Source organism: Atta colombica, unplaced genomic scaffold (genome assembly GCF_001594045.1).
Source record: "Atta colombica isolate Treedump-2 unplaced genomic scaffold, Acol1.0 scaffold135, whole genome shotgun sequence".
Taxonomy (NCBI): Eukaryota; Metazoa; Arthropoda; class Insecta; order Hymenoptera; family Formicidae; genus Atta; species Atta colombica.
In genome coordinates, this window is record NW_017259223.1 from 1,554,789 (window position 1) to 1,568,985 (window position 14,197).

General features: G+C 31.6%; 2 protein-coding genes across 3 annotated transcripts in view; one reads left to right on the forward strand and one right to left on the reverse strand.

The window, feature by feature from the left end:
- Positions 1-8,673: 8,673 nt before the first annotated feature.
- On the reverse strand, positions 8,674-10,890 carry LOC108684500 (glutaredoxin-3). Its single transcript, XM_018188847.1, has 2 exons — positions 10,691-10,890; positions 8,674-9,486 (listed from the first exon to the last, which is right to left on the reverse strand). Exons 1-2 carry the CDS (start codon positions 10,738-10,740, stop codon positions 8,850-8,852), a joined length of 687 nt encoding a protein of 228 aa, XP_018044336.1. The 5' UTR covers positions 10,741-10,890; the 3' UTR covers positions 8,674-8,849.
- A 1,679-nt stretch (positions 10,891-12,569) lies between these two features.
- LOC108684474 (lymphocyte cytosolic protein 2-like) overlaps positions 12,570-14,197 on the forward strand; it is an 11,427-nt gene continuing 9,799 nt past the window's right edge. For both annotated transcript variants that reach the window (XM_018188800.1, XM_018188801.1), the window contains exon 1: positions 12,570-13,215. In XM_018188800.1, coding sequence (XP_018044289.1) covers positions 13,132-13,215 — 84 coding nt within the window. In that variant the 5' untranslated portion in view covers positions 12,570-13,131. The remainder of the gene's footprint in view (positions 13,216-14,197) is intronic.

Here is a 14,197-nt window from a genome sequence, read left to right on the forward strand (position 1 = left end):
ATAAATATATATGTAGATTTTTCTTTTTTTATTATTGTTATTCTATTGTAACATAATTTTCTTATATTATTGTTGCTATTCTTCTTGTTGCTATACTTCCAATACACCTGAGGAGATATTATCTCCTCAGACTCTAAATAAATGTACTTTCTCTCTCTCCCTCTCTTTCTCTAAAATTCTATATTTTAATAATTATATTAAATTAGAATAAATGTTACAATATACATATATGAGCAAATTTAATTTTTTTATTCATCATTGAGCAAGACATTTATAATGCTGTTATGATTATTGATACTGTTTAATGGAGATGAATAAATTGAATAAATTATGCTTTGAAATTGAATAAATTATACTTTGAAAAAAAAAATAATAATAATAAGTTGCTCGTACATGGATGATGAAATGTCATTCGAAAATCTGTAAGATCCATGGAACTGCGGAATACACAAAAAATTTCAGGAAACGATGCAAATCTGTTTGCATAGCGATGTTTAATCATATATACCGTACCATTATTACATTGTTTTTGCAGGAATCGGAACGGATCATTGAACATGGAAATGCTGTGTGGCGACACAAGTGACGAAAGAAAAGAAATGTGATAATAAGCAGTCTTTGCATTGCTTACGATTGGAAACATATTATTACTATGTAAATTTTTTACATAGTAACGACACGCGCCTTTCGGAACGGTAATAATATCACTGAACATGTAATAATCGAACTGATAGTTTCGAACGTAGGAAATAATAAATACGTGATTCACTACTAAGTTACATTAAAAAAAACTTAATTCTCCTATTAGCTATTATTTAAATGTCAGAACATATATATTCTGAATGAAGAATAGAATAAGAGATTTGATGTAACCCGTTGCAGTATTAAGGATTCTTATGTAAATGTATTTTAGTGACGTCAGAGAATCGATCTTGAAATGCGGAGGAAAGGTCCGCTTACGTCATTGTGATGACATAGTTATAATTTCCTTTTTTTTGTTTTACGAGAAATATACAAAGGAAAAATCGACATAAGTTGCTTAAAAAAAAATTCCCCAAAAATGAATATTTATCCAGTTATTCATTTAAGATAAACATACGAAAGAGAGAGAGAGAGAGAGAGAGAGAGAGAGAGAGAGAGAGAGAGGGGGAGGGAGGGAGAGACAGAAGATATTATTTTATACAAACTCTTAAAATTATGTTACTAATTTTAATTTAATGGTTAATTTATTATATTTAAAATAAAAGTAATTTTATACTTTTGAAAAAAACTTTTGATTTTGCTAAAATATCTAAAAACGTAGCTATAGATAGGTGAATTAAATTTGAAAATAATTTTTTTGGGTTCATCAAAATAATTATGTATGACACTGTAGTAACTAGAATATAAACTAAGAATGAAAACACTACACTAGAATGAAACTAGAATAAAAACACTACACTAGAATGAAAACACTTAAAACACTTAAAACTTTTTGTAACATTGGTCGCGTTCAGCAGACTCAACTGTTGCGGAACAGTTATATATAAATATTATTACGATAAACACACACAAAATTCGATTTAAACACTTCTTATCAGCTTGCGTAACGGTTATCATCTTGTCATGTCATCGTGATGTCATATCACCGATTTTGTGTTTTAAATGACGACGGTCTTTATCAGTTAAATACTTGTCGGTCGATTAATGAGGCAAATAAATTCAAAAAGGCGAACTCTAACTGGACGTGACTATAGATAAGACATGTAAAAATAGAGAATAGAAGTAAATTTCTCGTTTCTTGTAAGCTACAACAAGCTTACTTTTTTGGTAACTTTACTGATAACTGAGTTACTTTTTTTTTTATAACTGTAATAGTAACATAGTTACTATTTTTTTGGTAACGGTAACGAATTTTACAGTTACTTTTGTCATTACTTTGCACACAATTGGACAAAGTTCGATTGAACACAATAGCCATTCAATAGCGCTTGAGACTACAGAAAGCTCCTAGGCATCCTGTGATTGATGATCGTCGATTTTTAAAAAGTAAAAGTACAGAAAAGTAGCAAAAAATTACTTTCTTAAATAACGGTAACTAAAACAAGTTATTTTTAAAAATAGATAATTACCCATGCAACACAGAATTTGCATTTGAATATTGTTACAAAATCTCTGCAATATTGATGCAACATGCAATGTTGCTGCAATGTTGCAGCAGTGTTGCTGCAACTTTTGTGCTGTAGGAGTAGTAACGAGAACTTGTTACTTTTTCTACTTAATAACGAGTAATTATAACTTATTTCTTTTAAAAAGTAATTTTCCATTCCTCGATAATAATAAGTCTTCAATTTTCGCACATCCTATCATCGTACGATAATGAACGCGTGAAATTTATGCGGGATAAATAGCCCATATATACAAAAGTTTGCAACAATATTACTGCAATGTTTGTAATGTTGCTGAAATACTGATACAATATTGTTGGAATGTGTGTTGTATAGAAATTATCGAAACACTTAGACGCATTAAGATAAATCAATTAAAAAGCGGCTTTTAAACAATCAATATTGTTACACAATATTATAAAATTAATAACGGAAATATTATTAATTTCCCTGTGACTTTTGAAATAAAGTAATGAAATTAAGGCAAATAAAAGTATAACACAGTTGTTGGATTAATTATACTGTTGTTTTGTGCAATATTTGCTTGAATATATGTTTCAAATATTTAAACATTCGACTCTTTTTTTGAGTCATCATCAGCAGATGCAGTTCTTTAAATCTCTGATGCTTCCCTCATACAACCAATAAGCAACCACTAATGAATTGGATGATCCCAAATGAGATGCATAAATTTGATTGCATTTTTTGTACAAAAATTCATTAGATGATGAGAAAAGTTATTAACCTGTAAAGGATTGGAAGTTCCTTTAGAGACTCGACAGTGGCCATCTTTTTTGCCACTCAACCTCATGACATTGACAAAAAAGTTCTAGCTATTAAAATAAAATAAAATATTACAAGACTATTGTATATGTATTCGTGTAATAAAAGCATTATAAAAATATATCATTAGTGAAAAAATAGAAGATAACCTGTGTTGGTCAAGGCAAGACAAAGTTAAGACAGCCTCAAGTGCTTAATGAAAAAATACTTTATTATGATATTTTGAAAATGACTCGACTTCAGCTACAAGAATGTGAATAAAATAATGATTCCTATTTAAAAATTCATGTTGACCTTGACTTGATCTTGATAATATTCCATAAAACATTTATTATTTCCATCTTCTTTCCCCCAAGAAAACATACCTACAACTTTTAAAAAAATTTTATAAAATTTTTCCTATAGCTTTCTTAATTTCTGAGATATCCATCTAGAACGATTAAAATGTCCGACTCTGTATACAAAGAGTATTCATAGAATATTCTGGAGGTTGATTGTGTATCTTCAAATAAGATGAAAATTACAAAAGTGAACAAATTCATTAGAATATTATAATTTAATTGATCAATACCTAGTAACCTTTGCTCACTTTTCTAATTTTCTTCTTTCAGAATCCACACACACACACACACAACGACCCCCTGAACATTTTATTGATATTTGTATATTCTGTGATGATTCTTCCACTGTGTTGGATTGTGCTTATTCAGTATATTGGAAATATGAATCGAAATTTTTATAAAATTTAGCATTAGCTAGGTACATACTACTATCAACATCTCATCATATTCTACACACAAAAGATTGCTGCAATGTTGAAATATTGCAGATTGCAATGTAACATTGCAGAAATATTATAGAAATGTAAATTATCAATATACCTCCAAGATATTAGTAATATGCCTGTAATATTCCAAAAACATTACAAACCTGTAATTCTTTAATTGTTATAATAATAATATAAAAATATAACATTTCTTTTACGATACTTCTACAATACAGTCTTTTAGAGTTTGTAGAGTAGAGTAAAACCTGTTTTTATGATAATAATTAATATAATTCATTTTTATATTCAAATAAAAAATTATATTCAAATCAAACAATAATATTAATATATTATTTGACGATTGATATATTATTTGACCATTTCAAATTTTATATTTATTTTAAATATGAAATCAAAAGATTATAAAACGTCGATTTCGGATACAATCAACATATTATCGGATAAAATGATAAGCAATTAAACTACTGAAAACGATTTATCGAAATATTAATTATGTGATCGATGCCATTTATGCCAGTCCTTCCAGATTAATAACGAGAGTCAGTCAAGACTGGAGAAGATGCATACACAAAAAATAAACCAACGTTCAACTTTATCGATAAATTTCATACCGTCGTTTTTTAATTGATTTCAACTAACTTTGTATTTAAAAGAATCACTGTGATTAACTTAATCTAGATGATTATCTAGATAGCACAATTGATCTATTTGAATTCGAAAAGAATTTATTTTCTTGATTTCTTTGTGAATTAATGTAATTTGTTCGAAATGAACTTAAAAAGAATTCCTTTCCGACAATTAATAAAGGCTCCTTACAATATAAAAGTACTTTTTACAGAGTTAAATTGAAGTAAATTTAAAGAAATCCTTTTTCTATTCGTAATGGGTTCGAAGAAAATTCTGGCTTGATCATAATATACTTGTACAAAATTATTTCGGCTATAAGTCATGATGTGCCGCCATTAAAATTATAATCGTGCTTGAGTGATTATTGCGAGCGTAATAGAAAATTTTTTAATTTTTTAATTTTTTAATTTTTGCAATAGCGTTTGGTATACATACATACAAAAAATATATATTACAAATATATGAATACATATGCATGATATACATGATTATACGTGTTTAAATGTAAAAGTAAAATTTAATTTGAATAAAAAATAAAGTATAACTTATTTTTAAAAATTAAGTAATATTTAAAAATTAAGCAATATAAATTAGATCAGTTCATGCCTGATTTATTATTCAAAGTTCAAACAGCTACAATTTTGTTAAAAATAAACAAAATTTAAGTTTAAAAAAAGAGTTTTAAAGCTTGAAGGATACGGTCAACGCGATGCTACAAACACTTTGAAATGTTTTTTAATTGATTGATAGTTTATAAAATTCTTTCTTCTAATTGGTCCATCAAAGCATTTGTAGCGAGACCACACCGAAATCTCTACTTTCAAATGATTATATATAATTATTATATATAATTTATGTAAGTTTTGTCATTTTTACATATAGAAAACTACGAATTAAACAAAACAAAATATTTTCTTCACTTTGTAGGCCTGTCCACATGTCCAAAAAAAATTACAAAATTTTTTGAATTTCTAATGTAAAAACTTAAAGTTTTCTTTATAAAATCGTTTTTAAAAAATGTCCCTCACGATTTTTTGTTACTGAATTGTAGCAAATTAAATAAAATGAATATTTTTACTTTGCTCATAACCATCAAACTCCATCAAAATTAAAAAAAATAGATTCTTAAATTCTCTCCTCAGATAGAGTAAGATTTAGGCTATGATCAAAGTCTCGCTACAAATGATTTGAAGCGTTTGATGGATCAATTAGAAGAAAGAATTTTACAAACTGACCAATTAAAAAAACACTTCAAAGCGTTTGCAACATCATGTTGATCATACCCTTAGATTTTATTTCATTTTTAACAAAAATAGCAGCTACTTCAAGTTGAATAATAAATTGGGAACTTTTGTACTGTAATAAAAATATGTGCTGCAGCAAAAAGTATGACACAATACCCACACAATACGAGTGATTATTTTCCCAATCAGCCTACAGCTAACGATCAAAAATCAGTTAACTGTTCCCAGTTGATTTAGGCTGCGGTCGATTTGGACGCTACATGCTTTAAGCGCTTGTAATCATCATTGTGTCTTTATCGTTCATTAGACGTAAAATAATAGAAATACTGAAAGGCGCTGAAAGCGTCCAAATTGATCGCAGCCTTAATATTAATTTTCAACAGCTGTTTTAAGGTGCATTCACATGGAAGCAGCTATTAGATCCAACGGATCAGCTGGAGATACGGGCAGTGTTAAAAAATATTTTTTATGCCACTGTAAAAATCACCTCGTTGATTGGTTGCAGCTTTCGCTGCTTGAACGTTTGCATGTGAATGCACCTTTACAGTCATCAGCAGTTCGATTGAAAGTCAACTAAGCACAGTCGAGTATTAATCAACTAAGGCCTAGTTTCCACCGACAGTTTGAACCGGATCAGAATGTAAGCCCAATCGCTCGGTGATTAAAATGCATTCCAAAAACCATAGAAAAAAAATCTGTTGCAATCTTTTAGTCAGCACTTGTTTGATTTAAATTTTTAGATAGATGTTGGAATATGATGCAATCAGATGCAAGAGCTCACTGAGTACTCAATGAGCGATCGTGCTTCTGGATGTACTAAGTTGGTGCATTCAGCGGAATAGTTAACAACAGTTGAGTGAACGCTTGTTGCTATTGATATATTCTTTTAGATCATCCAAGCATTTTAGATCTGGAAGAATATATCAATAGCAGCGAGCGCTCGCTCAATTGTTGAGCTTGTTAAATGCAGCCATTGAGTGCTTTCCATTTGATGACACAAATCGACACAAATATCGTTTTATCTTTGTTACTCTGTGAGAGTGCGCTCCCATGAGATGTGAAACTATGGATATGCGGAACTGCAAAACGTTCGTGATTGGTCGTGGCTTCATTCCGCTGATTCCGCCGTTTTCTGTTGCGAAAATTTATTTCTTTTGCGGATTCTGCTTGCACGTGTGCGTGTACATGAACATATAAAAACTATTTCGTTAAACTGGTTTAAACGGAGAAAATTTAATTGTCTGTTACAAGCGCATGATTAATCAACATATTGAGGCATGCTCGAATTCCCATCTGTTTTCCGGATGTTATGTCATTCTTGTTCGATAAGTAACAAAAATAGAATGATACTTGAATAACTCGGATGGAAATCTGAACATAATCCCGAAGATAATTAAGTCTTCAGATAAATACGGAGGTCAATATGATCAGAACACGAATGTCGTATATATAATATACAGAAACGGTGAAAGGTGAAAATATAAATCAAAATCAATGGGTACACAAAATGAAGTTGGGACACTGTCTCTGTATATATGTGATTTCTGATCCGCACAGGAATTTAGTTTCCTATGTCCCATAAAGCGGAATTTGCAGTTGCGCAATCAATGCAAACCAATGACAAAATGTTATTCCGGTGAAAGTGATCTACGGGAAGGCTCTTATCATTGGCCAGCGCTAATTGTACATTTCAGAAATTCCGCTTCATGAGACATAGGAAAATACATTTTAACGGAACAGAATTAGTGGAATAAAGCAACGACCAGTCATGACAAAAAAAAATTTGCGTATATCTCGAAAAATATTGATTTTAGAAAAAAATATAAGTATTTAACAAAAAATAAAGTTCTTAAAATTCTCTACAAAGAAGGTTTTATGCATAATTGTCGTAATTTTAATCGTTTACGCATATGATTTTGAATTATAAGACCCTTCCAATTAAACTATATTGTACAAGGTGTGCTATATGTAGTATTATTATATGATTTATCATATCGACTTATCATCTCTATCCTTAAAAGCTTAAACACAATAATTAAATAGGCACAAGCACCAGGGAATAACGAGTCGTCCAATCAGAGCTCTAAGATATAATATCGAATTTACACTCTAAAGCTCTGATTGGATAGTTCGTTATTCCTTGTTGCCTGTGCCTATTGCCTATGCCTATTGTGTTAAGCCTTAAAAAGTGGATATCCTAAGAAAAATGGACGTTGCTATGTAGTTTACATCCACTTTGTCCTGCAGAGGACAGTAGTGCGCGGCAGCATTTTATTTTACAGGTTTTGGGCCGTCATGTCTTCTTTTTCTTTGATATCCTACTATGCAATGCTGAGTTCACATTCCCACTCGAGTGTCACTCAGGTATTACTCCATTTTTGTTATGTCGTTTTGTTTGTCGTACACTAAACAAAGACATGATGCCTGGAGAGCACCCAGATAGGAATCTAAATAGCCTTTGAACTACGGGAACGGAAGTGACATCTAGATTGAACTAATTTAGATGATCACTTTTGACCATGCTTTTTGACGGTCTCGTCCGTGTAAGTTCGATCTCCTATTTTCCATGGCAACGTCTATGGATTCCATCCTATATGAAGTTGGATAAGCTACGTTTAGCAATACAAATTTGAGGTGTCAGAGTGCTCTTTTTCTATAGTGCACGTAACATGTGCTATAATATAAGAGCACTCCGACGCCTCAGATTTGCGTTACCGAACGCAGTTAATAGTTGATTAGGTTAGATTAGATATGTGTGTACATATTTGTATATCCGATATTTTAGGATTTGTTTTTATTCATACATATATGACAGGCTGACAAATTAAAAAATATTAATAACAAATTACACAGTACAAAATTAATCAATATTTAATAATGCTAGCAAGGAAAATTTGATTATAGGTAATTTTTATTATACAATTAAAGATTACGTTTATTTATTCTGAGATATAGTTTTATAACTATCTTTTATAAAATGTATATAAGATAAAAGATAAGATAATAAGTGAAGGAATATAAGATTTGCTTGAAAATAATAGGATGTGAAGTACAATTATTTGAAAAAATTTTTAGCCATACCTCATTGTAAAATTTAATTTATTGCGCAAACAGGATTTATAATTTCAAAAATGTAATACGAAATAACACTAAAAAGGTGATAGTTAAAATAGGAGCTGCTTGGAAAAGTAATATTGTTTGTACGTCATTATTTATACACGAAACTTAATGCAAAATGAAATTCCATTTAATTATAGAGGCCTACTTAGCATCGAGACTCTCTTTCTTTGGTAATATACTTTCTAATTCACCTAACTCATTCATCTCTTTTACTATATCCAATCCGCCAATTAAATCTCCCTTCAAATACAATTGTGGATACGTCGGCCAATTGCTAAACTTTTTAAGTCCTTCTCTAACATCATTGTCCTGTAATATATCAAATGATTTGTAATCTGTCTTATAACTGTCCAGAATGGAAACAATTGTTCTGGAGAAACCACATCGTGGATTTGCAGGATTTCCCTTCATGAACAGCATACATGTTGCTTGATTCACCAGTTTCTTCAGTCTATCGTCAAGAGATTCCTTTGCTTTTGTCGTGTTAAGCAGTGGAGCATCCTCGTTGTTCAGATGATGCTTGATTTTTTCGGTCAATGCAGATATGTTAACACCATCCACTCTGCTTATTACATTGCTGTTCCGCAATAGAAGAACTGTGGGTACAGCAGCTATTCCAGACTTTAGAGACACTTCGGGTACGTTTTCTGCCTCAATTTTAGCAAACTTTACTTCCTTGTATTGCTCCAGTTTGCTCATCTCTTCGAGTACATCGTTCACTTGGGAACATTGCTCTGCCCAGGGCGCATAAAAGTGTAAGACAGAAAGTTCCTTGGACCTTGTACAACAAATACATATTTATAAAAAATTAAAAAATATATAGAAGAAAATTGTAAAAGAACATTTATCATACTCGTATGGACTATCCAAGAACTATACAAGACTATACAAGAAGAGAAAAATGCATTTATTCTTGATAGAAAATAAAGAAATGTTTACAATTACGTCACATTTTTGTTCTAAAAGACTTGTCACTTGAAAAATATCAAACATTTATTTTATAAAAATGTGGACATTGGATTGAAATAATTTTGAAAGAAACGAGTTTACTCATAAAAATTATTGAAATTAACCTTATTCGATGAGTTTTTGTATAAAACGAAAGAATCTGGCAAAAAAAACGTCGCTTTTTCGTGAATCGACATATTAATCAAGTTGACAACTATTCAGGTTAAAAAATATGGGTTATTACAAAGAAGATTTACTTATGAAATGGGCATTATTGTCTCTTTCTAATTTTAGAATGAGATGGGAACAAGTTGAATCTCGGTTAAGAATTAACTGATTTGTGAAAGTAGGCCTTCTGGCATAAAATCTGGCAGGAAATCTGTCATGTCAACTTAATATTAATGAACTGCACATGCATGATGGAAGTATATATTATATTACTACCATCATGCTGCACATGTGTTGTGATCACGTTTGTGTACCTAATGATAATTCAATGACTGATGAATTATTCTTTGCTTAATTAAAAACAAATTTTCTTATATAATTTAAATTATAACAGAAAATAATTCATCAATAAGTAAGTAAACGCATACACAAAAGATCACAGGGTACAGATTTCCTGAATAGTCGTCAACTTTAACGATTACTATCTTCGCGAAGCAAAGAGACATTTTTTTCTGCCAAATTCTTTCGTTTTATGCAAAAACGCATCGAATTAGACTAATTTCATTGTATTGATTTTTGTAAACCCATTTGCTCCATAATTTTAGAAACAAAATTTATAAAAAATTAGATAATCACAATTTTATCTTATTCCTAAAATTCTATGTTAAAAAAAAATTTCTAAAAATTTTCAATTTACTCTTTATCTTTTTCTAAGAATTAGAAAAGATAAACCGTAAATTAAATCGAAATTAATTGCATTGGTGGAATCAGGCTTAAGAAAAAAAAAATCGTTCTCATGGGAAAAGTAGGTATTTGGTTTAAATGTGAGAAGAGGTTATAAAGCTTCTTTCGACCCAGTTACTCACTTGACGAAGTCGTCGAATGCTTGCTCTGTGGCCAGCTCGGTGATCGCCATCGCGTCATTCGCTTTCAATTAGCCGAATCACTACGCGTTCCACTCCACCGACAAATGACTCGTATCAAATTCTTGATAATCAACGCGTCTACGCGATTATCGGCGCCGCTTTCATGGCCGCAACTTGCAAATAGATCATCTCTCAGCGCAATCGCGTTCGTACGACGGAGCTTCCGGAATTGGAAGATCGCCGCGAAACGAGTAAATGAACACGGGACAAGTGGATGGAAACAATAAAATTAGTGGAGTGAGTCAAAAAATGAAATTCCGTTTAATTTAAATCAAACTATAATATGAAAAATGTACTGCAAAATGATGAAGCCGAAGCTCTTTGAATTAATTAATATATTTTTATTGATACTTTTTTCGTCATCATCATTCAAATGTACATTAACAATGCAGTTTCGAAAATTTTTGATGAAATATGTTTGTTATTTCTATTTGACTTAAATTGGCATTGTTAATGTTTAAGACCACCAGATTAACTTTAATTTCTATTTAATTTGCTTTTTATCCTTTTCTAATTTTTAGAAAGAAAAAGATAAAAAGTATATAAATTAAATTAAGATTGAAATTAAATTATTTTGATAGAAATAGGTATACAAATGATGATAGCGAAGAAAGTATCAATGAAAATATATTATATTAATTGATTCAAAGGGTTCCAACTTGATTATTCTGTAATATTAACATTTTTGATTTGAGTTTTTGATTCAGTTATCGAACGTCGAGGAAAATATTTATCGTAATAATTAATAATGTTTATTTATTTAAATTCTGGCGGAAAAGATTTACGAAAACTATATATAGATTAAAACAAGATCTTAGAAATTATTCATTTTTCATATATTCATATTGGAACATAGAGCGGTTATTTCTTTGAAAAATCTAGAAATCCTCCGTCTTTAAACACTACTCTACGTGTCCCACTACGAAATATCTACGAAAAACTAAAAATTTCTAGGACAAATAAATCTCACTTTATGTCCCACTACTAATATCTACAAAAAATTAAGAGTTTTTAGAATATTATCTCAATCTATGTAGTTTTTCTGTACTTTTTTGTAAAAAATTTTTTTCCGCCAACGAATAGTAAAATTGTTGAAATTGCACCGGCAATTCATTCCTAAATAGCACTATCTCACTTAAAAATTCAATTATTGACCGATTGCATCAACATTAGTTTGATTTTAATCCAGATAGAACAGAGAGTTGAAAAAGAATTCAAAAAGAATTCAGTTGTTATGTCATTTAAAATTCATTTCCAGATGCAAAAAGAATTCTTTTCAAAATTGTTCAGAAAAAGAATTCTTTTTGCATCTGAAAATGCTTTCGCAATTGTAGAATGAGCTTAAGAACTATATGATACTACACGCTGCTAACGCTGCTGGGTTATATGAAGCGCAAATGTTGTTATTTACGTAAATAAAAAAAAATCGTGAAATAATGTTGTTGCTTTTCAACGTATTTTATAGCAGAATTACAAATTTTGATCATTTGTTGTGATTAGAATATTATTAAAATTAAATTAATATATATAGTTAAACTTTGCTTTACGTTTTTGTTTATAAGTAATTAAATAAATATATTAAATAAATAAAAGCTTTATTACAAAATGCTCTATGATCTCCGCACTATGATGTAAACCTAGATCTATTTTTTTATTGCTGCACTTTCTGAACTGATACATATGGTGCAATAAATTGAAGTAAATATATGTTCGTTTTCAAGGAAATATTTCTTATTTGTTTTACTGTATATTGTCATAACTTTTACTAAAAGCATTGAACGTTGACGGATTTCGTTTCACAATCATTGTCGAGGGCGGATTACCAATAAGAATTGATATGACTCATTCTTGTTTTCAGTGAAGGAGATATCAATTAATACAATGGGGATATAAGCCTTGACGAAAGAGAGATTTGGGTTTTCATCAATCTATCAAATATCATTTTTCTTTGATATTTTCTTCAAAAGAAAATCGAATTGATCAGGAGAATCATTAGAAATTAAGATTACGTGTCACGGGACGGGAGTCATATGTTAAAGATAATAATATTCGGACAGTCACGTGAAATTAGGCATAGATCATAATTCATGCAAATATGCCAGGAGGGGAGGGCCCTCACTTTACACGAGACAGGCCTGGCAACGCAGGTGCGCCACGAGAAACTAACCAATCGCGCGAAATGGACACTGGCGAGGGTGGTGGTCACGAGTAGGACAGGAGTGAGGAGTGAAAACGACGAGAAGAGAGAAGAGAGAAGGGGAGACCTGTCAGACGGTCGCGCGATCGGCGCGGTCACAAAAAGCTGATGCAGACGTCGTCGGACGGCGAATGTGCACGTGCGGTGATTAGTTTTTTTTTCTTCGCGTGTGCAGTAGCCCGCGATGTCCAAGAAACTATCGCAGGCCGATGCCCTCGCCAACATCTCCGCCTGGGACACAGAGGGAGTGTTGTGCCTGTTGCGCAAGGTAAGTCAAGTTCGTCGATGTTGGCTTAGCTTCCGCCGTGCTGCGGTCGCGCCTCACTTCGCGCCGTTCGAGTCAAGTCGCGGAGCGTTGAATAGATGCAACTTTTCGGCGGACACCGACTGTCACAGTGATCACAGTCAAAGGCGCGACTGCGGGGAGCGACGTCGGGAGTACCTAACACCGCGCCACAGGAAAGAAAGAGAGAGAGAGAGAGAGAGAGAGAGAGAGAGAGAGAGAGAGAGAGAATGCAAGGCGCACGTGCGCATCAAAAGCAGTAAATACGCGAGTATTTATAGCATGACTTCTATAAAGAGGAGAGGATCGCCGCGGAAAAGGCGCAGGCAGACTCGCTAGGATTCCCGAACAATTTTCCGACGATTGAGTTGAGGTTACCGACCTTTGCCGGTTTTCTCTCTTATTCGCGACTTTCTACGCTTCTAATACTTGTAAATTTTTTATCTTTTCCCAGAAATCAAAAACCCAGACAGCCAAGAAAGCAGATTTTTTTTAAATGTCTGCTACACTATGCCAACAAAATGACAACAAAATTAGTACATAATACTGTTGACTGCTAGGAAAAAATGTAACAGAATCTGCAAGCGTCAGATAATATCGGCAGGATCTGTCCAGTTTCTGCCAACAATTTGCCTTCACATTATGTCGACAAGCGATGTTAACAGAACACAAGTCTAATGTGAACACAGTTGATGGCAGACTACCGTCATTTTCTACTCGAATCTGCTGACAGTCTGCTAGAAGACTGCAGACATTTGGCTATCTGGGTATTATCTTATATGCTGAAGATATTATAAAGGGATCAATGATCTAGCAAATTAAATTCTGATGAAAGCTAACAGAAAGCTAACAGATATTTTGGATAATTATTATCATTATTATTAATATCGAAAGTTAGCGAGAAGAGTATTTTATAATTTTATTATAAGAATAGATTTTTATTTAATAGATTTTATTATAAAATATG